This window comes from Narcine bancroftii, chromosome 1 (assembly GCF_036971445.1).
Source record: "Narcine bancroftii isolate sNarBan1 chromosome 1, sNarBan1.hap1, whole genome shotgun sequence".
Taxonomy (NCBI): Eukaryota; Metazoa; Chordata; class Chondrichthyes; order Torpediniformes; family Narcinidae; genus Narcine; species Narcine bancroftii.
Genome location: NC_091469.1, coordinates 337,768,727 through 337,793,443, shown reverse-complemented (window position 1 = coordinate 337,793,443; position 24,717 = coordinate 337,768,727). Strand labels below are relative to the sequence as shown.

At 38.5% G+C, this 24,717-nt stretch overlaps 1 protein-coding gene across 1 annotated transcript in view; it reads right to left on the bottom strand.

Annotated features, from left to right (window-relative positions):
- Nucleotides 1-476: 476 nt before the first annotated feature.
- Nucleotides 477-24,717, bottom strand: part of LOC138748775 (V-set and transmembrane domain-containing protein 2A-like) — a 43,827-nt gene continuing 19,586 nt past the window's right edge. Inside the window, exons 6-7 of the mRNA XM_069909491.1 lie at nt 4,768-4,914; nt 477-3,185 (exon numbers count right to left, since the gene is read on the bottom strand). Coding sequence (XP_069765592.1) covers nt 4,796-4,914 — 119 coding nt within the window. The 3' untranslated portion in view covers nt 477-3,185; nt 4,768-4,795. The remainder of the gene's footprint in view (nt 3,186-4,767; nt 4,915-24,717) is intronic.

The window sequence follows — 24,717 nt, the reverse complement described above, 5'->3', positions numbered from 1 at the left end:
AATAAGCTAAATCAGGAGTGCAATTAAGTAATCTTAAGAAGATATAAAAAAGGCAGTCTTGATATGGGCCAGAATGTGGTCCAAAATGCTTCAAAGTCTCAAGCTTTCACTATCAAGAAAAAAAGATAACGAGTGCATTGTATTTGTGAGAATGAAGACAATTTATGCCTAAGAATCTTCCTAACCTGAATGAGGGTAAATCATTCTTTTTTTTCCCCGAAATTTATTTATAGTATCTCCATACATTCATTTCAAATTAACTTAGTATAATATTACATAATAGATACTAAATAATTTTCAAATTTTCACCCCCCCCCCACCTCCCCTAACCCCTTAGGAAACCACCTTGTGGTGGTTAATTCCCAAAAACCCAAATGGGTGTGGTATAAACCACAAGTGGCATATGACTTTCGGGAGCAGAAGTACCACTCCCTCCCCCCCCCCCCCCCCCACCCCAGGCAGACAAAATACACGTATAAACCGAAGAATCATCATTTCTTATATCCATAAAACCCCGGTCCATCAATTTAACCAATCTTATTCATAAACTCTTTTTTTTTGAAAATCCAAACTTGATATTAAATTTTGCACCCTGTCCACCCTCCCAACACTGAGTTAAACATTGTTTACAATCAATAAAATTTAAAAAAAAATTTTTTTTCAAGTCTCCCTGAATTTCATCCACTGAATTAAAACACCTCTGAACATCCCAGTACAACACTGAATCTTCCATTCTTCTCGGTCTCAAGTTGAATTTGTAGCTTACTTTCAAAAAAAGTTTTTTTCAAATCTTTTAAAATTTTCTTGAACATAATTCCTTCGGTCTTGATCTTCTAAAGCATCAATGTTATTCATAAGTTATTTCTTCTGTGTTTCCCAATTTAAGACCAAATTTTCCACTTTGTCAATCTTCTCAATGTTAAGTTGAAATTATTGTTTATTTTCAAGACAAACTTATTCAAAATTTTTAACTCTTCTTGGACATTGCTCCTTCGACTTTAATTTTATAAATCATCAATCTTGTTCATAGTTTCTTTCTACTGAATTTCCAAATTTAATAATAGTTTCCGTTTTTTCCAATTTTCTCAATATTAAACATCTTGTTGTTTAGTTTAAAAAAAACCTTTTCAAAACTATTAAAATCTGTTTTCAATGTATGCATACTCACAGATAATAAATTCACTCTTCCAATATTCCATCCAAAAAAAATCACTGATAAACCTTATTGCAGGTCAAGGAGTTCCATATATATGTTTATCTTCAGAAAATATTTCAAATATTTCAAATCAACATTCGTCGCCATCTTTCAAAAAGGAGTCCGAAATCAACTTTAATAAGTTCTGTTCTTGAGAAAATTCCAGCACCAACTCCGGCTCTGTCTGGGCAAAAAGGTCAAATTTCTTCCAAAGTCAAAGAATGTAATTTTGTTCTGTATTTATAAATAATAAGTTCATCCTTCCGATATTCCATCCAAAAAAAATCACTAATAAACTTTAATGTTATCTGGATTTTTAAAACTCACAGGCAACCAATGCCAATTACTGCAATTTATCTTCATAAAACATTTCAAATCAATATTCATCACCATCTTTCAGAGGGGTGTCCAAGGCCAGCTTATCCGACAGTCCAATTAATGAGCTCCGTTCTTAAGAAGATTCCAGCCTTGACTCCGTGGTTCTGTCTGGGCTAGTAGGCCGAGTTTCTTCCAAAGTCGGAGAGTGTAGTTTTGTTCTGTATTTGAACTCTATTTTCCTTAATCTTTATTGGCATTTTAAACATCTTTCAGAGGGGTGTCCAAGGCCAGCTTATCCGACAGTCCAATTAATGAGCTCCATTCTTAAGAAAATTCCAGCCTTGACTCCGTGGTTCTGTCTGGGCAAGTAGGCCGAGTTTCTTCCAAAGTCGGAGAGTGTAGTTTTGTTCTGTATTTGAACTCTATTTTCCTTAATCTTTGTTGCCATTTTAAACTAAAAACAATTGATAAACAAATCAAAGACTTTTAACAGAAAAGAAATATTCTTAAAACGGGTATTTATATAACTGCCTGGGGGAGACCGGGAATGCACGTCCGCTCCCTACGCCATCTTGCCACGCCCCCCCAGGGTAAATCATTCTAAACACTTAAGCATACCATGGGATGTGCCAAACCCACCAGGATATTTCTTCGAGTATGAAAATGTCAATATTGCATCAACTAATTTCACCATCATTCATTCTTCTTTGGCTTGACTTCGCGGACGAAGATTTATGGAGGGGTAAAAGTCCACGTCAGCTGCAGGCTCGTTTGTGGCTGACAAGTCCAATGCGGGACAGGCAGACACGGTTGCAGTGGCTGCAGGGGAAAATTGGTTGGTTGGGGTTGGGTGTTGGGTTTTTCCTCCTTTGCCTTTTGTCAGTGAGGTGGGCTCTGCAGTCTTCTTCAAAGGAGGTTGCTGCCCGCCGAACTGTGAGGCGCCAAGATGCACGGTTTGAGGCGATATCAGCCCACTGGCGGTGGTCAATGTGGCAGGCACCAAGAGATTTCTTTAGGCAGTCCTTGTACCTTTTCTTTGGTGCACCTCTGTCACGGTGGCCAGTGGAGAGCTCGCTAAATAACACGATCTTGGGAAGGCGATGGTCCTCCATTCTGGAGACGTGACCCACCCAGCGCATCTGGATCTTCAGCAGCGTGGACTCGATACTGTTGACCTCTGCCATCTCGAGTACTTCGACGTTAGGGATGAAAGCGCTCCAATGGATGTTGAGGATGGAGCGGAGACAACGCTGGTGGAAGCGTTCTAGGAGCCGTAGGTGATGCCAGTAGAGGACTCATGATTCGGAGCAGAACAGGAGTGTGGGTATGACAACGGCTCTGTATACGCTTATCTTTGTGAGGTTTTTCAGTTGGTTGTTTTTCCAGACTCTTTTGTGTAGCCTTCCAAAGGCGCTATTTGCCTTGGCGAGTCTGTTGTCTATCTCATTGTCGATCCTTGCATCTGATGAAATGGTGCATCCGAGATAGGTAAACTGGTTGACCGTTTTGAGTTTTGTGTGCCCGATGGAGATGTGGGGGGGCTGGTAGTCATGGTGGGGAGCTGGCTGATGGAGGACCTCAGTTTTCTTCAGGCTGACTTCCAGGCCAAACATTTTGGCAGTTTCCACAAAGCAGGATGTCAAGCGCTGACGGGAAAAGCATGTGAAAGACCCTGCATATGAGAAAGTGTTTTAACTTTTTAAATGTGAGCAACAGACCCACCATGGAAAATGAAGTAAAATAGAAAATGTAGTCTGAAACTTGGTCAATTTTTAAAAAATGATAAAAATCACAAATTAAGATTATTTGTTTCTGAAATTAAATAAAAACCCCACAAAGTGCTGAAAATACATTACCATTCAGAAAGAGGGAAAGAGAGAATGTTAACATTTCAGATCAATGTTTTATTTCCTATTACACTTTAAAACCTATTCACAAAGGTAAGAGACACCAGACATAGATGTTCAAATAAATCTGAGAATCTGATTCATGATGAGCTTTGTAGGTTAAGCCAGGTTTATTGATGGGACTGGGTTTGGAGCATTTGCTGGCAGACACAAAAAAAAATCTGCAGACTGAAATATCAAATGCATGTCTGCCATGGGCCAGATATGGGCCCTGAGCCATGATCAATGCTGAAAACTAGGTTTATATCAATGCTCTTGTTAGTTGTGACCATTGCTGAGCTCCAGGCAATGCTGGAAACCTGGTTTATATGTATAAATTCATTTATTTGTTATGCAGTAATACAGTGCCTGTGGGTGATGGGTGCAGAACAAGTTAAACCTTTGTTACAAGTTAAACCCTTGTTTCTCAGTTTACCATGCCTGTGTCCAGTGCATGTTAATCTGCGAGTGTGTGCCCTTTTGTGCATTTCCCTGTATGTTGATACAGACCACTGTTTGCTGATAACATTTGTCCAGTCTTGACTCACTTTGAAGCCATCAGACCTAACATTTGGCACTTGATGCATCATCAATAACTCCAAAAGTCTGGAAGTTGTGCAAAACTGACAGGCTTTTATCTGCAATGGAATGGAACTAGTCCATGCTAGTTGACAATCCTGAGCTGGGGAGGGGGCTGTGGAACAGTCACCTTTATTCAGGAGTCTGTGGGTGGAGCCACAGGTACAGTTGGCCAATGGGTGTGTCCCAACAGATAACTATATGGTTTACCACATTCACCCCTTGTTTTTAAAAAAGGGTCCGGCAGGGTTAAGTGCATTAGGTACAATTCCAAGTCTCTCTCAGGTAGTCTGATTTGCCACTCTGATTTGCTGTGACTGTGGTGCAGTGATGGGCTCCTGGACAGTCTGGGGTGCCTGTATGCAATTGTCGGCATTGGCTTAGTGGGTGCATGTTGTCAAGTCTGGCATGCATCTGTTGGTGCTGGGGTGACATACCACAGTCTTGGTGCATCATGGATGGCAAGGAGAGAAAGGGGTATGGGGTATCAGTAATGGTTTCAGAGCACCCGAGAATGCCAGATCCCTAACACAGACTGTGTCTTTGTGCTCATCAAACCACATAGGCATATTGGGTTTGGCATGGAGGAGATAGACCCTTTTGACCTGTGGGTCATACTTATTACTCCTCACGTTTCCAGAGTAGGACTGGCCCTGGGGATGTCAGCTATACTGGCAGCAAGGTCCCTGTAGCAGACTTCCTAGGAAATGAAAACTTCCATTCATGTAGTGTGGCATTGTTGGCAGTACATAGGAGTGACCTTATTGAGTGGAGCACCTCAGGAATTACCTCATGCCAGCAGGAGACAGGAAGGTCTCTAGAGGGCAGGGCTAGGAGGACACCCTTCCACCTGTCCATTCCCTTGGGGGTTGTAGCTGGTGGTCCTGCTCATGACGATACCTCTGGCCAGCAGGTACTGGAGCAGCTCTTCAAAATCTGTGGAGAAGAAAAGCCAGTGTAACTGACAAAAGGCAAAGGAGGAAAAACCCAACACCCAACCCCAACCAACCAATTTTCCCCTGCAGCCGCTGCAACCGTGTCTGCCTGTCCCGCATCGGACTTGTCAGCCACAAACGAGCCTGCAGCTGACGTGGACTTTTACCCCCTCCATAAATCTTCGTCCGCGAAGCCAAGCCAAAGAAAGAAGAAGAAGAAAGAAACATCCCTGGTTCATCAATCACACAGATTTTTAACCCTACCCTGTCCATCGTCCAAGTTCTACATTCTATCTCATTGATTTCAATCAGCAATTTAATCCCCGACCAGCATGAAATTAATGGTGCATATTTGGGATGACTTGGGGGAGGATGTGAATGTCAAAGGCCATTGATGAAGATGATTTGACAGCTTTGTCCTTTTATGGGTTTTGCTAGAGCTGCATTCATCCAAACAAATGGAAAATATTCAAATATCCTCCTGATGTCTGTTAGGCATTTGAAGGAGGCTTTGGGAAGTCAGAAGGTGAATAACTTATCACAGAACACTCAATCACTGACTTTCTTTTGTCGTCATAGTATTTACTTGGCAGTTAACATAACCCATTCAGCCCTCCTTCCCTCCTCAGGAAATTTGTCACAAGGGTTTCATTTATAATATTACATCACAAGGAGATCGTTGGATATCCACTTGTTAACTCTGGTCCAGGACAACTCCAAGGAGCTGTATCACACATTAAAAAAAGATTAGCATAATACATGTTCCTATCAGAATTCGGTTTGTCTATTTTAAAGATTTGTAGGATTTGGAAATTTTGATTAAGCCATTCGTTGCTGCATGATGAAGGCTCATCCTGTAACAAGAGGCAGAAAATACACAGATTTTAACACAAGAGTAACGTATGAATAATGATATATTTCTTATTTTTTTAATTTAAAAAATATTTTCACACTGTGAATCATATCAATCAAAATACATACAAATATTTCCCTCTTAACTATACAGTGGCATTTTCTCCCCTTTTTTTCCCTCTTACCTTCCTTCCCCCCCTTCCCACCCCCTCCAAACACATTAAACGTTCAACATATACAATAAAACCATTAAACAATGTCATCACACAATGAAAATAAACAAGAAAATTGTGTCATCTATTTTTTTCATTTTATTTATTTATTTTTTATTTTATTTCATTCTATTTATTTATTTATTTTTAAACACACTGGATCAAGTCATTTTGTCGTCTTATCATTTTAGGGGTGGAGGTCCAAGACAAGCCCTCTCTGTTATGTTCCATGTATGGTTCCCAAATTTGTTGAAATAATGTGACTTCATTTTTTAAATTATGTTATTTTTTTTCCAATGGAGATTTCTATGTACCATTGCTGTACTCTCAGGCTCTCTTCTGATTTCCAAGTTGACATTATACATTTTTTTGCTACAGCTCAGGCTATCATAATAAATCTTTTTTTGTGCTTCATCTAGTTTGAGGCCTAATTCTTTACTTCTTGTATTACTTAGAAGAAAGATCTCTGGATTTTTTGGTATATTGGTTTTTGTGATTTTATTTAATACTAGATTAAGATCTTCCCAAAACTTTTTCACTTTCTCACATGCCCAAATTGCATTTACTATTGTTCCCATTTCCTTCTTACAGCAAAAACATCTATCTGATAATGTTGGATCCCATTTTTTTTTTTAACTTTTGGGGCGTGATAAATAACCTGTGTAACCAATTATATTGTATCATGCATAATCTTGTGTTTATTATATTCTTCATAGCATAACTTTTCCCCAGGTTTCATTATTTTTAATCTTAGCTTGATGTACATGTTCATTATAAATCTTTTTATTATCATTGTTTCTGTGATCACATATTCAAAGCTGCTTGCTTCTGGTAATCTCACCCTGTTTCCCAATTTATCCTTTAAGTAAGCTTTCAGTTGATGGTATGCAAACATTGTACCTCGAGTTATTCCATATTTATTCTTAATTTGTTCAAATGTTAATAAATTATTTCCCAAAAAACAATTTTCTATTCTTTTAATTCCTTTTCTCTCCCATTCTCTAAAGGAAAGGTATTGATATTTCTGGCTCTGTTAAGTATACTATGATGTAATCTGCAAATAAACTGATTTTATATTCCTTCTCCTTTATTTTTATCCCTTTTATTTTATTTTCTGTTCTTATCTGTTCTGCCAATGGTTCTATTGCTAAAGCAAACAGTGAGGGAGATAGTGGACATCCCTGCCAAGTTGACCAACTTGATTTAAATTGGTTCAATACATATCCATTTACTGTCACCTTCGCCAATGGTCCACTATATAATTCTTTAATCCAATTAATATATTTTTCTGGTAGATTGAACCTCTGTAATATTTTGAATAAATAATTCCATTCTACTCTGTCAAAGGTTTTTACTGCCACTGTTGGCATCTTATTTCCTTGAACTGCATGAATTAAATTAATAAATTTACAGACATTATCTGCTGTTTGTCTTTTCTTAATAAATCCAGTTTGATCTTGTTTTACTATTTTTGGTACACAGTCGGCCAATTTGTTTTCTAATAATTTTGCTATTATCTTATAATCTGAATTAAGTAGAGATATTGGTCTATATGATGCTGGTGTTAGTGGACCCTTACCCGTCTTTGGTATTACTGTAATTATTGCTGTCTTACATGAATCTGGCAACTTTTGTGTTTCTTCTATCTGGTTCATTACTTCCAGGAGTGGAGGAATTAATAACTCTTTAGATGTTTTATAGAATTCTAGTGGGAATCCATCCTCTCCAGGCATTGTATTGTTCAGCAGCTTTTAAAAAAAAAATCCTGTATTTCATCCATTTCAAATTTCAGCTTGTTTTGCTCCTCTTCTTGCAATTTTGGCAGTTCAATTTTAGCTAAAAACTCTTCTATTTTGTCTTCTTTCCCCTCATTCTCAGTTTGGTATAATTGTTCATAAAATTCCTTAAAGTTCTCATTAATCTCCATTGGATTATATGTAATTTGTTTGTCCTTTTTCCTTGATGCCAATACAGTTCTTTTAGCTTGTTCTGTTTTAAGTTGCCAGGCTAATATTTTGTGTGTTTTTTCTCCTAGCTAATAATACTTTTGCTTTATTTTCATTATATTCTTCTCCACCGTATAAGTTCGTAATGTTTCGTATTTTATTTTTTGGTCCACCAATTCTCTTATTTTTGTTATATTGTCTCTTGTTGCTAGTTCTTTTTCTGTACTTACTATCTCCCTTTCCAACTGTTCTATTTCCTGATTGTAGTCTTTTTTCATCTTAGTTACATAACTTATTACCAGCCCTCTAATGAAGGCTTTCATTGCATCCCATAATATAAATGTGTCTTTCACTGATTCTGTATTTACTTCAAAGTACATTTTAATTTGGCATTCAAGAAATTCTCTAAATTCCTGTCTTTTAAGTAGCATGGAGTTTAATCTTCATCTTACGTTCTTGGTGGGATGTTCTCCAATTCTATTGCTAATAACAGGGGTGAGTAATCAGATAGCAATCTAGCTTTATATTCAGTTTTCCTAACTCTCCCTTGAATATGGGCCAACAACAAAGACATATCAATCCTTCAGTATGTTTTCTGCCTACTCAAATAATATGAGTATTCCTTCTCCCTTGGGGGCTGCCTCCTCCATATATCCATAAATTTAATTGATTAAACCATAAATCTGGCCACTTTATTCTTTTTGCTCGTTTTTTTCCAGTTTTATCCAACTTTGGGTCCAAATTAAGGTTAAAATCCCCTCCTATCAATATATTCCCCTGCATATCTACAATCTTCAAAAAAAAATATCTTGCATGAACTTTTGATCCTCTTCATTAGGTGCATATATATTGATCAAATTCCAGAATTCTGAATATATCTGACACTTTATTATTACATACCTTCCTGCTGAATCTATCATTTCCTCCTCTATTTTGATTGGTACATTTTAATTTATTAATATAGCTACACCTCTGGCTTTTGAATTATATGATGCTGCCACTACGTGCCCTATCCAGTCTCTCCTTAATTTATTATGTTCCACTTCAGTTATATGCATTTCCTGCACAAATGCTATGTCTATTTTTTTTTCTTTTTTCAGGAAATTTAATAGCCCTTTTCCATTTAATTTGGTTATGTATTCCATTAATATTTATAGTCATATAGTTCAACATGGCCATCTCATATTCTGTTTACACCTCATTTCTGGTTCCTCACCACCACCTTCCCCCTTTTCCCCATTTTCATCTTTCAGTTTTCCCTTTTTGAAATCAATGTTTGACAACACTTTTAAAACATAAAATACTTCAACAACGCCGACATCTATAATTCCTTTAACCCCAAATGTCCCCCCCCCCCTCTCTGAGTTGCCCCTTGTCCCTTGCTGGACAACCACAACTCCCCTCTCCATTTGGATTGTGAACCCGCTTGCAAGCATCAACTGATTTCGCAGTGACTGTTATTCTCTCCCACCCAAACCCCTCCAGAAAAGACATATCTTCACATACAACAAAGCTCACCCTCTTTCCCACCCCTACTTCCTTTCTTCCCTTTTCTTTCCCTTCTTTAGTTCTTATTTATAAATTATTTTTACATCTTCATATGTAGTTTGTCATCATTCTTTGTTCTTGTTACATTTCTTCATCTCTCCTTCAGTCCTGCAGGCATTCTGCAAATTCTCGTGCTTTCTCCAGATCCAAGAACAGTCTATTTTGCTCCCCTGGGATAAATATTTTAAGCACAGATGGATATCTTAACATAAATTTATAGCCTTTTTTCCATAGGATCAATTTTGCTGTGTTAAACTCCTTCCTCTTCTTTAGGAGTTCAAAACTTATGTCTGGGTAAAAAAAAATATTTTTTGACCCTTGTATTCCAATGGTTTTTTTGTCTTCTCTAATTTTATTCCTTCCTCTCTCCAGTATATTTTCTCTTGTCGTGTATCTCAGAAATTTTACTAAAATGGATCTTGGTTTTTGTTGTGTTTGTGGTTTCGGGGCTAGTGTTCTGTGTGCCCTTTCTATTTCCATTCCTTCCTGTATTTCTGGCATTCCCAAGACCTTTGGGATCCATTCTTTTATAAATTATTTCATATTTGTGCTTTCTTTATCTTTCTTTCGTCCCACTACCTTTATGTTATTTTGCCTACTATAGTTTTCCATTATTTCAATCTTCTGAACCAACAACACTTGTGACTCTTCACTTTTTTGTCACTTTTTTTCCAATTTTCTTCTTAACTCATTCACTTCATTTCCAGCCGTTTCTCGTTCTTCCACATTTTCTAATCTTTTCCTTATTTTTGTCATGACCAGCTCTATTCAACTCACTTTTTCTTCTGTACTTTTCATTTCACTAAATTTTAGTGTCAACCATTCTTTTAATGCTCTCATTTGTTCTTGAAAATTTTAAAATTTATATACTGCCCATCTATTTTACCTTCTATTTCTCTGTGCAGAGCTTGGTCTTCTTCCTCTTCTTCTGTGTCTGCCCCTGTATTTGTGTCTTCTACTTCTCTTCCTTGTATCTGTATCTCTTCTGACATTCTTGTTGAGTTGCTTGCCTCACTTTGCTGGCCGTCTTCTTGCATGGCTTCTTGCTGTTGGTCCTCTTCTTCTGGGCTAGTCACCTATTGGGCCTCTTGCTGTTGTTCAATAGTGATAGATTTCCAATTAAGAATGATGTTTGACTTATTGGGGGAATTGGAGTTCTAAGTTTCCATTCATGCCTACATTTCATTCCAGGTGATTCTGATTGAGAGGTTTGTAAGATGTCATTGAAGTAGCCCTTGCTGTGTAATTTATACATAATGCAGATTATAACAATGGCGTATTTATATTGGTTAGAGTGAATGTTCAAATCTTGGGCGTTATCCAGGACACAGCATTCCCTGCACTGGGACATTGGCTGGTTCAATGAAAATCTTCAGTTTTGATGCTAGAACCTAAAGCAAGGTTTTAATGGAGAAAAATTAAAAACACAAAATGCTGGAGAAGCTCAGCAGGTCAAGCAGTGTCCCTTATGTAGCAAAGGTAAAGATATATAGCCAACATTTCAGGCTTAATCCCTTCATCAAGGTCTGGGAAAATGTCAGCAGACATCTGAACAAAAGAATGCGATTGAAGGCATGGACTCAAAGGCTGGAGGTGACAGGTCAAGAAAGGAGGAAGGAGACAGAGCAGTGATCAAGGGGAAAGAGGGATGGCTAGGTGAAGGGAGAGGGAAGGGAGGAGGAGAACTGGAAAGGAAAAGGGAAGGGGGAGGGGGAAGAGAAGAGCAGATTAGCAGAAACCAGAAAAATCAATGTTAATTCCATGTGGCTGGAGAGTGCCCAGATGGAAAATCAGGTGTTGTTCCTCTAATTTGCAGGTGGTGTTGGTGAGGCCATGGACAGGCATGCAAGTGTGGGAGTAGGACACAGAACTGAAATGGTTGACTACTGGGAGGTCTTTGTCACTGGAACAGATGACGCGAAGGTGCTCAGCGAAGTGGTCTCCCAAACTGTACCCAGTCTCTCCAATGTAGAGTTACAAAGGGAGCACCAGATGCAGTAAACCAGTACTGCGGATACACAAATGAAGTGTTGCTTCACTTGAAAGGCCTACCTTGGACCCTGGACTGTGGTGAGGGAAGAGGTGTGGTCACGTGTGGCCCCTCTTCCAGCCACAGGGAAAGGTGCTGGGGTGGGGGTGGGGGGGAGGAGTGATTGGTGGGGAGGGATAAGTGCACAAGGGAGTTAGAGAGGGAGCAGTCCCTACTGAAGGCAGAAAGGGGAGGATAGGGGAAAATGTTTCTGATAGTGGAATCCTATTGTAAGTGGCAAAAATTCCAGAGGAAAACATGTTGGATGCAGAGGCTGGTGGTGGTAGATGAAAATAAGGGGATTCTATGTTTGTTGCATCTGGGGGCAGAGTGGGCCAGGTAAGATGAGTGGGAAATGGAGGAGATGCGGGTGAGGACTGAGCTGATGATGGTGGCGGGGAAGCCACATTTGTGCAAGACGACAGACATTTAGGAAGATCTGGACTGGAAGACCTCATCTTGGGAAATAAATGCAGTGGAGATGGAGAAAATGAGGGAAGGGGATGGAATCCCTGCAGGTGACAGGATGAGCAGAGGTGTAGTGAAGGTAGTTGTGGGTGTAAGTGGGTTTGTAATACATGTCAGTGGAAAGCTGGTCTCCCAAGATGCAAACAGAAAGATCCAGGAAAGGGAGAGTGTTGTCAGAGATGGACCAGATGAGTTTGAGATTGGGATGGAAGTTGGCCACGAAGTGAATCATAGCAGGTGCATAAGGCAGCCCCAATGTAGTTATCGATATACTGGAGAAGAATTGAGTGTTCTTAGCTGCGTAGGCTTATAGCATGGATTGCTTCACAATGCCCACAAACAGGCAGGTGTAGCTGGGACCCATGAGGGGACCCATGAGGGTTCCCCCCCCCACCCCCACTCCCATGGAGGAAGTGAGACAAGTTAAAGGAGAAGATGTTTAAAGTGAGGACAAGTTTTGCTAAGCAGAAGAGGGTGGTGGTAGATGGTGACGGATTGGGTCTCTGGTCCAGATCTCTATTGGGGAAGGAGGTATAAAGAGTTTGGACCCATCATGAAGATTAGGTGATCCAGTCTGTATGGGTGATGGGGGTAAAAAGGGATTGGACATCCATCGTGAAGATGAAGCAGTCGGAGGAGTCACGTGATGGAGTAGTGGCCGGACGGAGAACTCCAGCCCTCTCCAGAAAAGTCGGGAAAAACAAGAGAAAATACAAAGGCACAGAAATAAAAGTTAAAGAAAAGTGAGTATAAAGGTGGAAAGAAGATGGAGACAAAAGAAGAAAAATCAAAATCAACAGTAAAAGAGAGGAAGAGAAGACAACGGAGGAAAAAGGTGAAGGCCTTACCTGTCCGAAGAGGCCCGCTGTGGAGAGAGGAGCCCGCTACCTCAGGTCGGTAGAAAAAGAACTACAACAATGGCTCACAGAGCCGAGTAAAAGTGCGCGATGCGCATGAAAAAAAACACACCGACGGGAGGGGGGACCAGCTGGGGAGTCGATCTCCACAGCCGGCAACGACAGCTGCAGAACACCTGCAGCAAGAAGAGACAACAGAAGACAATAGAAACAAGAAAGAAGAGAAGGAAAGGGCAACAAAGAAACAACAGATGGCCAACCCAGAGGAAGAAGAAGAGGAAGAATACAGTGAAATAGATGAAGGGAAAGGCAAGGTAAAGGATATACTTTCTCTTGTTAGAGGATACATGGAGTCATTTAAAGAATGGCAAACACAGGAATTCAATGATTTAAGAAGAATAAACAACACAGAAGAGAAAGTGAATAAAATAGATATGACCTTAACAGAAATGGGGAAAAAAATGGACAAGATGGAAGAATGGGCAGTAGCAACAGAAATGGAGGTAGAAGACTTAAAAAAGAAATTGGAGGAATCTAATAAAAAAACTAAAGAGACACAAGAACTACTAGCTCAAAAAATAGATATAATGGAAAATTATAACAGAAGAAATAACAAAGATAGTGGGCCTTAAGGAAGATGAAGAAGGCAAGAATATGAGGGAGTTTATAAAAGAGTGGATCCCTAAGACCCTAGGATGCCCAGAACTACAGCAAGAAATGGAAATAGAAAGGGCACATAGAGCATTGGCCTCTAAACCACAACCACAACAAAAACCAAGATCTATTGTAGTAAAATTCCTAAGATATACTACAAGAGAAAAGGTACTGGAGAAGATAATGGAAAAAGTAAGAGAGGGCAACAAACCACTGGAGTATAAAGGGCAAAAAATCTTCATTTATCCAGATATAAGTTTTGAACTCCTAAAGAAGAGAAAAGAGTTCAATACAGCAAAGGCGATTTTATGGAAGAAAGGGTATAAATTTATACTGAAGCATCCTGCGGTATTGAAAATATTTATTCCAGGACAACAAAACAGACTATTCTCGGATCCAGAAGAAGCACGAAAATTTGCAGAACAATTACAAAAATAGACTGAGGGATGAAGACGGGTAATGAGAGTAAAAATGATCACGATTGATATGTATGTGGGTAAAGACAAAAATGGACTGAGGGATGAAGACGGGTAATGAGGGTAAAAATGACCACGATTGATATGTATGCGGGTAAAGAGGTATAAGAGTGAATAGAGACAATGTGCATACGTGAATGTATCTGTAATTAGAGGAAAATATAGATAGTATAGACAAGAATTAATAAGGGAAGGTAATGGAATGGAGAGAATAAGGAGGGAATTAAAAGAGTGACCTTTGTGACATATGAAAAGTGAAATCTTTTCTGGGGGGGGGCTGGGTGGGGGAAAATAGCGGTCACTGCAAAATCAGTTGACGCTTGCGAGTGGATTCGCAAATCCAAATGGAGAGGGGAGATGTGGTTGTCCGACAAGGGATAAAGGACAACTCAGGAGGGGAAGGGGAGATTGGGGATAAAGAAGATAGAAATAGGAGAATAAGGAAAATGTTGGATGTTGTAGGAATGTTGTCTTGTAAAGAGTTGAAAATAAGAAAACAGAAATGGAAAAGGAGGAAAGGTAATGATGGAAAAACGGAAAGAGAAGATAAACAAAATATAAAATGGCTACGCTGAACTATATGACTAAATATTAATGGAATACATAACCAAATTAAAAGGAAGAAACTACTAAATTTACTGAAAAAGGAAAAAATAGATATAGCATTTGTCCAAGAAACACACTTAACTGAATTGGAGCACAAGAAATTAAAGAGAGATTGGGTAGGACATGTAACAGCAGCATCGTATAATTCAAAAGCAAGAGGAGTGGCTATATTAATTAGCAAAAATGTGCCATTTAAAATAGAAGAGGAAATAATAGATCCAGCAGGGAGATATGTAATGATAAAATGTCAGATATATTCGGAGCTTTGGAATCTACTTAATATATATTCACCTAACGAAGAAGATCAAAAGTTTATGCAAGATATCTTTTTGAAGGTAGCTAATACGCAAGGGAACATACTAATAGGAGGGGATTTCAATCTGAATTTGGATCCAAATATGGATAAAACGGGGAAAAAAATTAACAGGAAGAACAAAGTAACCAAATTTATAATTAAATCAATGCAAGAAATGAAACTTATGGACATATGGAGGAAACAAAACCCAAAAGAAAAGGAATACTCATACTACTCGACTAGACATAAAACATACTCAAGAATAGACCTATTTTTGTTATCAGCTAGTATGCAGGATAGAGTAAGAAAAACAGAATATAAAGCGAGAATGCTATCGGACCATTCACCCTTAATACTGACAGTAAAGCTAGAGGACATCCCTCCAAGAATGTATAGATGGAGATTAAATCCCATGCTACTTAAAAGATAGGATTTTAGAGAATTTATTGAAAAACAATTAAAAATGTATTTTGAAGTAAATACGGAATCAATGGAAGATAAGTTTATACTATGGGACGCAATGAAAGCATTCATTAGAGGGCAAATAATAAGTTATGTAACCAAGATGAAGAAGGACTATAATCAGGAAACAGAGCAGTTGGAAAGGGAAATAGTAAACATAGAAAAAAAATTAGCAATGAAGGAAGATACAACCAAAAGAAGAGAATTGGCGGATAAAAAAATAAAATATGAAACATTACAAACATATAAGGTGGAGAAGAATATAATGAAGACAAAACAGAAATATTATGAACTAGGTGAAAAAACACACAAAATCTTAGCATGGCAGCTTAAGACAGAGCAAACTAAGAAAATGGTATTGGCAACAAGGAAAAAAGACAAACAAATTACATATAATCCAAAAGAAATTAAGGAAAACTTCAGAGAATTCTATGAACAATTATACCGAACTGAAAACGAAGGGAAAGAAGGGAAAATAGATGAATTTTTGACTAAAATTGAACTACCAAAACTACAAATAGAGGAACAAAATAAATTAACAGAACCATTTGGAACAGTAGAAATACAAGAGATAATAAAAAAATTACCAAATAATAAGACACCAGGAGAGGATGGACTCCCAATAGAATTCTACAAAACATTTAAAGACCTATTAATACCGCCCCTCCTGGATGTAATCAACCAGATTGATGAGACACAAAACTTACCAGATTCATGTAAAACAGCAATAATTACAGTGATACTAAAACAAGGGAAAGATCCACTCTCACCAGCGTCATATAGACCAATATCTTTGCTAAACACAGATTATAAGATAATAGCTAAACTATTAGCAAACAGATTAGCAGAACAGGTACCGAAAATGGTAAATTTAGACCAAACTGGATTTATCAAATAAAGACGCACAACAGACAATGTTTGTAAATTTATTAACTTAATTCATGCAGTAGAAGGAAATAAAGCACCTGCAGTAGCAGTTGCTTTAGACGCAGAGAAGGCCTTCGACAGAGTAGAATGGAATTATTTGTTCAAAGTATTGCAAAAATTCAGTTTACTGGAGAAGTATATTAATTGGATTAAAGCATTATATAAGGGACCGTTAGCGAAAGTGACAGTAAATGGACATGTATCAAAGCAATTTAACTTAAGCAGGTCAACGCGTCAGGGATGCCCACTATCACCATTATTGTTTGCGCTAGCTATAGAACCACTAGCAGAATTGATAAGAATAGATAATAATATAAAAGGAATAAAAATAAAAGACAGGGAATATAAAACCAGTCTATTTGCGGATGATGTGATAGTGTACTTAACAGAACCAGAACTTTCAATAAAAGAATTATATAAGAAATTGAAGGAATATGGAGAAGTGTCGGGTTACAAGATAAACGTAAATAAAAGTGAAGCAATGCCTATGAATAACGCGGATTTCTCAAAATTTAAGAAGGAATCCCCATTCAGATGGCAAATGCAGGCAATAAGATACCTAGGTGTACAAATAAACAAAAATCTAGGCCAATTATATAAACTCAATTACAATCCACTAATGAAAAAATTACAGGACGATTTAGAGCATTGGAAAGAGCTACCACTAACACTGATAGGAAGGATAAACTGTATTAAAATGAACATTTTTCCAAGGATACTATACTTATTTCAGACATTGCCAATACAACTGACAGAAAAATTCTTCAAAGAGTTAAAGAAAATAATAAGGAAATTTTTATGGAGAGGGGGGAAACCGAGGATAGCACTAGATAAATTAACAGAATGGTATAAACAAGGAGGCTTACAATTGCCAAACTTCAAAAATTATTATAGAGCCGCACAATTAAGATACCTATCAGATTTTTATCAAACAAGGGAAAAACCAGACTGGACGAGATTAGAATTAGATAAATTAGGGGAAAAGATACCTGAACACATATTATATAAATGGGACGAAAAATTGGTACAACATAGAACTTCTCCAGTATTACACCATCTCCTCAATATATGGAAGAAGATTCATGTAGAAAGAAATAAAACAAATTATCAATTACCAAAACTAATATTGACGCAAAATAAGCTACTCCCTTTTACAATAGACAACCTTTCCTTTAGAAAATGGGAAAAAAAAGGGATTAAAAGAATAGAAAATTGTTTTTCAGGAAGTAGATTCTTATCCTTTGAACAAATGAGAGATAAGTACAATATAACTGGAGATACAGCGCTGGCATATTACCAACTGAGATCCTACTTGAAAGATAAATTAGGAAGCAATTTGAGTTTACCAGAGGGAAGTAACCTTGAATATGTGATTACAGATACAATGTTAATCAAAAGATTTATAACAAATATGTATATTAAACTGCAAGAAAAGGAGAATGAGGAAACAAATGGTAAAACTAAACAAAAATGGGAACAAGATTTAAATATAAAGATAAAAAAGGAAACATGGGAGAAATTATGTTCTGGAACGATGAGAAATACAATAAATACGAGGCTGCGTATGATACAATATAATTGGTTACACAGACTATACATTGCACCGCAAAAGTTAAATAAATGGGACCCAACAGTATCTGATAGATGTTTTCGATGTAAAAAAGAAAGGGGAACAACAATTCATGCAATCTGGACATGTGAGAGAGTAGAAAAATTTTGGGATGATCTCAATCAGATATTAAATAAAATAACAGAAAACAATATACCAAAGAATCCAGAGATCTTTCTCCTAAGTAACATAAAAAATAAAGAATTTGGAATTGACTTGGAGGATGCACAAAAAAGATTTGTTAAGATAGCCCTAGCCGTAGCAAAAAAATGTATTATGTCAACCTGGAAATTGGAAGATAACTTGAAAATACAACAATGGTATATAGAAATGAATAAATGTATCCCATTAGAAAAAATAACATATAGTTTAAGAAATAATATTGAAATATTCGAACAAGTATGGGAGCCTTACATTAAATACAATAGCGAAAACCTACCGGGAACAAACATTACCTAAGTTGATGGAAGGAGAAAAAAAGAAAAGAATGGACTCCGTAGAATTTCTGGTGTATTTTTGTTGAATGACAACATTGTCTGACTGGCTTAATGCAACCTAGATTGTATACCTAAAATGGATGAGAGGGGGGGGGGGTGGGGGGGTGGCTTGGGAGGAGGGAGGGGGGGAGAAAAAGTCACTGTAAATGTGTGAAAAAGAAAAAGTGTATATCATGGCTAACGTGATTTATGGTGTGAAAAATAAAAAATTTAAAAAAAAATAAAAAAAATAAAAAAAATGAAGCAGTCCAGTCTGTATGGGGAATGAGGGTATAATGTTTTTAATTTTGTTTTTTTTTATTTGGTTCATTTGAAAGTATTTATTTATGTCTATCTAATTTTAATTGTATTTAATTAAGTTAATTGATTTAATGAAATCATTTCTTCCTGGGATACCTTGTATGTTGACTAGTTACTTCAATCAATTCCAACATCCTAGCAACAGACAAAACATTCATAACTCATCAATAACCTCCCACCCCCCACCCTCGAATCCTGCAATCATCATCTTGGTGACCCCTTTTCCCCTCATTATACATAACTACATCCATCACACACCTTCATCAATTGATCTACTTGCTTCAATCCACCTTACATTTTCATAATACTGTGACAGAGTATATGGAGGTGTTTGGGAGATAAATTGGGAAAGGTTTGTTAAAGCAGGTCACACACAAACACTAAAACACAGATTTTTTGCAAGAGTGCTTAGAGACTCATGACAGACTTATTTGCAAAAGGCAACAATTGTAACAACATGCAATGGCAGCTCTGTCTGGAAAACAGAATTGACTGTCTGGAAGGTCATGTGATCTTTACAGACAGAGGAGAAAAAAAAACAGGCTTTGCTCTCAGTATGTGGGTGAGTGATATGGCCAGGTCAAAGGAGAGGACTGGAGGCCTGGTGTTTCCCTTGGAATAGGAGAAACAGAAAGGAACTCTGTGGTGGCCTGAAAGAAAGAGGCTATCTTCTCAAAAATCCTGAAGGGGGCAAGTTTCATCAGCAAGACACTGGAGAGGTTGATTAAAAAAAGGAATCAGTTGTAGATGTCCTGGAACAAGAAAAACTCTCTCTAAAAACCAACAAGAACCTTTCTAAGTAGTAACCACTTACCTGTTAAGCACCAAAGCCTGAGGAATTTTATTAATGTTAACTTCTGTGCACAAATCAAGAATTGCCTGCAACCAGTGAGATTGGAGTGTGAACCAAAGAACTTTGCTGAACTTACACACACATCCGCTTAGAATTAGAAGGGGTTAAGTGGGGGGGCGTGGCAAGATGGCATAGGGAGCGGACGTGACTTCCCGGTCTCCCCCAGGCAGTTATATAAATACCCATTTTAAGAATATTTCTTTTCTGTTAAAAGTCTTTGTTTTGTTTAGCAATTGTTTTTAGTTTAAAATGGCAACAAAGATTAAGGAAAATAGAGTTCAAATACAGAACAAAACTACACTCTCCGACTTTGGAAGAAACTCGGCCTACTTGCCCAGACAGAACCACGGAGTCAAGGCTGGAATCTTCTTAAAAACGGAGCTCATTAATTGGACTGTCGGATAAGCTGGCCTTGGACAACCCTCTGAAAGATGGTGATGAATATTGATTTGAAATGTTTTATGAAGATAAATTGCAGTAATTGGCATTGGTTGCCCGTGAGTTTTAAAAATCCAGATAACATTAAAGTTTATTAGTGATTTTTTTTGGATGGAATATCGGAAGGATGAACTTATTATCTATAAATACAGAACAAAATTACATTCTTTGACTTTAGAAGAAATTTGACCTATTTGCCCAGACAGAGCCGGAGTTGGTGCTGGAATTTTCTCAAGAACAGAACTTATTAAAGTTGATTTCAGACTCCTTTTTGAAAGATGGCGACGAATGTTGATTTGAAATATTTGAAATATTTTCTGAAGATAAACATATATATGGAACTCCTTGACCTGCAATAAGGTTTATCAGTGATTTTTTTTGGATGGAATATTGGAAGAGTGAATTTATTATCTGTGAGTATGCATACATTGCAAACAGATTTTAATAGTTTTGAAAAGATTTTTTTTAAACTAAACAACAAGATCAGTATAATATTGAGAAAATTGGAAAAAACGGAAACTTTATTAAATTTGGAAACTCAGTAGAAAGAAACTATGAACAAGATTGATGATTTATAAAATTAAAGTCGAAGGAACAATGTCCAAGAAGAGTTAAAAATTTTGAATAAGTTTTTCTTGAAAATAAACAATAATTTCAACTTAACATTGAGAAGATTGACAAAGTGGAAAATTTGATATTAAATTGGGAAACATAGAAGAAAGAACTTATGAATAACATTGATGCTTTAGAAGATCAAGACCGAAGGAATTATGTTCAAGAAAATTTTAAAAGATTTGAAAAAACTTTTTTTGAAAGTAAGCTACAAATTCAACTTGAGACTGAGAAGAATGGAAGATTCGGTGTTGAACTGGGATGTTCAGAGGTGTTTTAATTCAGTGGATGAAATTCAGGAAGACTTGAAAAAACATTTAAAAAAAAGCTTTTATTGATTGTAAACAATGTTTAACTCAGTGTTGGGAGGGTGGAAAGGGTGCAAAATTTAATATCAAGTTTGGATTTTCAAAAAAAAAGAGTTTATGAATAAGATTGGTTAAATTGATGGACCGGGGTTTTATGGATATAAGAAATTATGATTTTTCGGTTTATACGTGTATTTAGTCTGCCTGGGGGCGGGGGGGGGGGGGAGAGTGGTACTTCTGCTCCCGAAAGTCATATGCCACTTGTGGTTTATACCACACCCATTTGGGTTTTTGGGAATTAACCACCACAAGGTGGTTTCCTAAGGGGTTAGGGGAGGTGGTTTTGTGTGCCCGATGGAGATGTGGGGGGGCTGGTAGTCATGGTGGGGAGCTGGCTGATGGAGGACCTCAGTTTTCTTCAGGCTGACTTCCAGGCCAAACATTTAGGCAGTTTCCGCAAAGCAGGACGTCAAGCGTACATCTCCATCGGGCACACAAAACTCAAAACGGTCAACCAGTTTACCTATCTCGGCTGCACCATTTCATCAAATGCAAGGATCGACAATGAGATAGACAACAGACTCGCCAAGGCAAATAGCTCCTTTGGAAGGCTACACAAAAGAGTCTGGAAAAACAACCAACTGAAAAACCTCACAAAGATAAGCATATACAGAGCCGTTGTCATACCCACACTCCTATTCGGCTCCGAATCATGGGTCCTCTACCGGCATCACCTACGGCTCCTAGAACGCTTCCACCAGCGTTGTCTCCGCTCCATCCTCAACATCGATTGGAGCGCTTTCATCCCTAACGTCGAAGTACTCGAGATGGCAGAGGTCGACAGCATCGAGTCCACGCTGCTGAAGATCCAGCTGCGCTGGGTGGGTCACGTCTCCAGAATGGAGGACCATCGCCTTCCCAAGGTCGTGTTATATGGCGAGCTCTCCACTGGCCACCGTGACAGAGGTGCACCAAAGAAAAGGTACAAGGACTGCCTAAAGATATCTCTTGGTGCCTGCCACATTGAACACCACCAGTGGGCTGATATCGCCTCAAACCGTGCATCTTGGCGCCTCACAATTTGGCGGGCAGCAACCTCCTTTGAAGAAGACCGCAGAGCCCACCTCACTGACAAAAGGCAAAGGAGGAAAAACCCAACACCCAACCCCAACCAACCAATTTTCCCCTGCAGCCGCTGCAACCGTGTCTGCCTGTCCCGCATCGGACTGGTCAGCCACAAACGAGCCTGCAGCTGACGTGGACTTTTACCCCCTCCATAAATCTTCGTCCGCGAAGCCAAGCCAAAGAAGAAAGGGGAGGTGGGGGGGGGTGAAAATTTGAAAATTATTTAGTATCTATTATGTAATATTATACTAAGTCAATTTGAAATGAATGTATGGAGATACTATAAATAAATTTCAAAAAAAAAGAAGGGGTTAAGTAAGTTAAAAGAGATAAGTTAAAGTTTGATTCTATTTTCATTTTCAAAGATAATTAAGTAACCCTTTGTCGAGGTGCATATCTATTGGCGGTCCTCTGGACTCATAACAAAACTAATTCATCAGGTATGTGATGAAATTCCAGGAATTGACACTAATGTAACAGAGAGATCCTAGGTGTATTTATTTCAACTGTTACCACTATAATGATTAAACTACTTTGCAATCGGCTAATTGCAAAGTCAGTAATAGTAACAAGTAATGTTTAATAATTTTGACATATGTGAAATAATTTGCATTAAAAACATACTTAGAAAACAAAAAAAATGTTGCTACAAAATTGCTGCAGCCAATCAAGAAACTATTTGGCCTGTAAATTATTTTAAATGGATAACATTTATTTTTGTAGCTTTCGACATGTTTTGAATGCAGTTTTGTACCAGATGGCATGAGCTGGTTAAGGTGAAGGTCTTCTACAGAAAGAGGAATAGAAGTGTTCAAGTTTATAATTGAATTTCTCCCCAGGATTTAGAGGTTTAAAATATTTATTGTTTATTTACATGATTAGATATACTTTAAATCAATGGTTAAGCTCACAAAACCAATAGTAGCAAATTCTTACTTTGCTTGCACCCATTCAAAGACCTGTATGAAAGGTAAGATTTCTCTACACTTTTTCATTTGCTATTGCAATTATTTCAGTATTATTTTACAATTCCTGTGAATGACTGGAACAATGTTTTATTCTATTAAAATAATGGAGCTGGTGCCATCAAACCCTTCTATTCTGGATCTCAAATTTATTATCAGAGTACATACATGACATTACATACAACCCTGAGATTCTTTTTTCTGTAGGTGAGGCAGAATGAAGAAAACTGTACACAATATACATATGCAAACAAATAAAGAAATGAAACAACTGACTGTACAAGAGAGAAAAATATAAAGTGTCCTGATTGAGTTTGTCATTGAGGAGTCTGATAGTGGAGGGGTGACAGCTATTCTTGAACTTGAGGATGCAAGTTTTGTGGTACATTTACCTCTTTCCTGATGGTAATAGTGAGAATAGAACACATCCTGAGCAGTGTGGATCTTGTTGCTACTCTCCAACTGAAGAACTCCCTGTAGATGTTCTTGATGGCAGGGAGACTTTTCCCAACATTGTTCTGGGCTGTGACCACTACCTTTTGCAGAGCTCAAGCTCAGGGGTATTGGTGTTCCCATATCAGACTGTGATGCAGCTACAAAGCCATTAATACCACAATCCAAATTATTAACATACAACAAAAAAAAAGCAGCTCCAACACCAATCCCTGTGGAACACCACTGGTAACTGATAGCCAAGCCAATCAGCTAATACTCTATCTATGCGGGTTCTTTCCTGTATTTCTATGAGCTCTCATCCTGTTAAACACCCTAGAGAAGTAGCTAACAAATGCCAAAGGACTTTTGAGACTTACCATTCAAAAGGTTTGCAGACACCAGGTTGGAGTGCAAAAGTGCCAGAAAAACTCAGCAGGTCACACAACATCCAATAGGAAGTAGACAGGTTTTGGGCCTGGGCCCTTCCTCACACCTGAACAGGCTCCACGTGGGAAACGTTGATTACCCTTTAATTCCAACGGAGGCTGCTGACCTCCTGAATTTATCCAGCACTTGTGTGCGTTGCACATGATGCTTAGAATCGTGAGTTAGCAGTTGATCATGACTCCAACTGCCTTACTGATTAGAATATACAATAGATCACACATGTCAAACTCTGGCCCGCGGGCCATATAATTATATTTGGCCCGCAAGATCATATTAAATATAAATTAGAGTTGGCCCGCTGGCCGCCGCGCCAGTATAGCGCATGCACACTGAAGGTGAAAATGAAGACGCCGGAGGTGTGGAGGGATTTCAGAGTCCCGAATGCCGGGGATCGGAGTGCCGCACTCAGCCCGCCCGGCTCCCAGACACACAGACGCGGCTGGAGTTGGGGACCATCCTCGCTGGGTCTGTGCTTCAGCGGCAATGCCGAACCGAACGTCTCGTTGGCGATGCCTTCCCCCTCGCTCCGTGCGCGACGGACCCTGCCTCCCGCTCCTTTTGTTGGAGACGAGCCCGGCACCATGAGATCGCAGTTTAATCCCTCTCCAACCATGGGAGGGGGGTGGGAGCAACGCGCTCTTCTCAGCCAATTCCTCCACCGCCCCGGACGCCGGCGTTTCAACGGGGGGTTCTGGTGCCTTCATCAGGCGACCGACCTGTTGGTCCAAGACAAGGGGAGAGCGTACAAACTCCACACAGACAGCACCTGAACTTGGGTGAACGTGGAGCTGCGACCCCACATTCCACATCAGGACTGTGTGTAAGATTGGGAGCAATGAGACGGAAGCTTATTTTGTTCCTGTGATTTAAGCCTTTCTTGGGG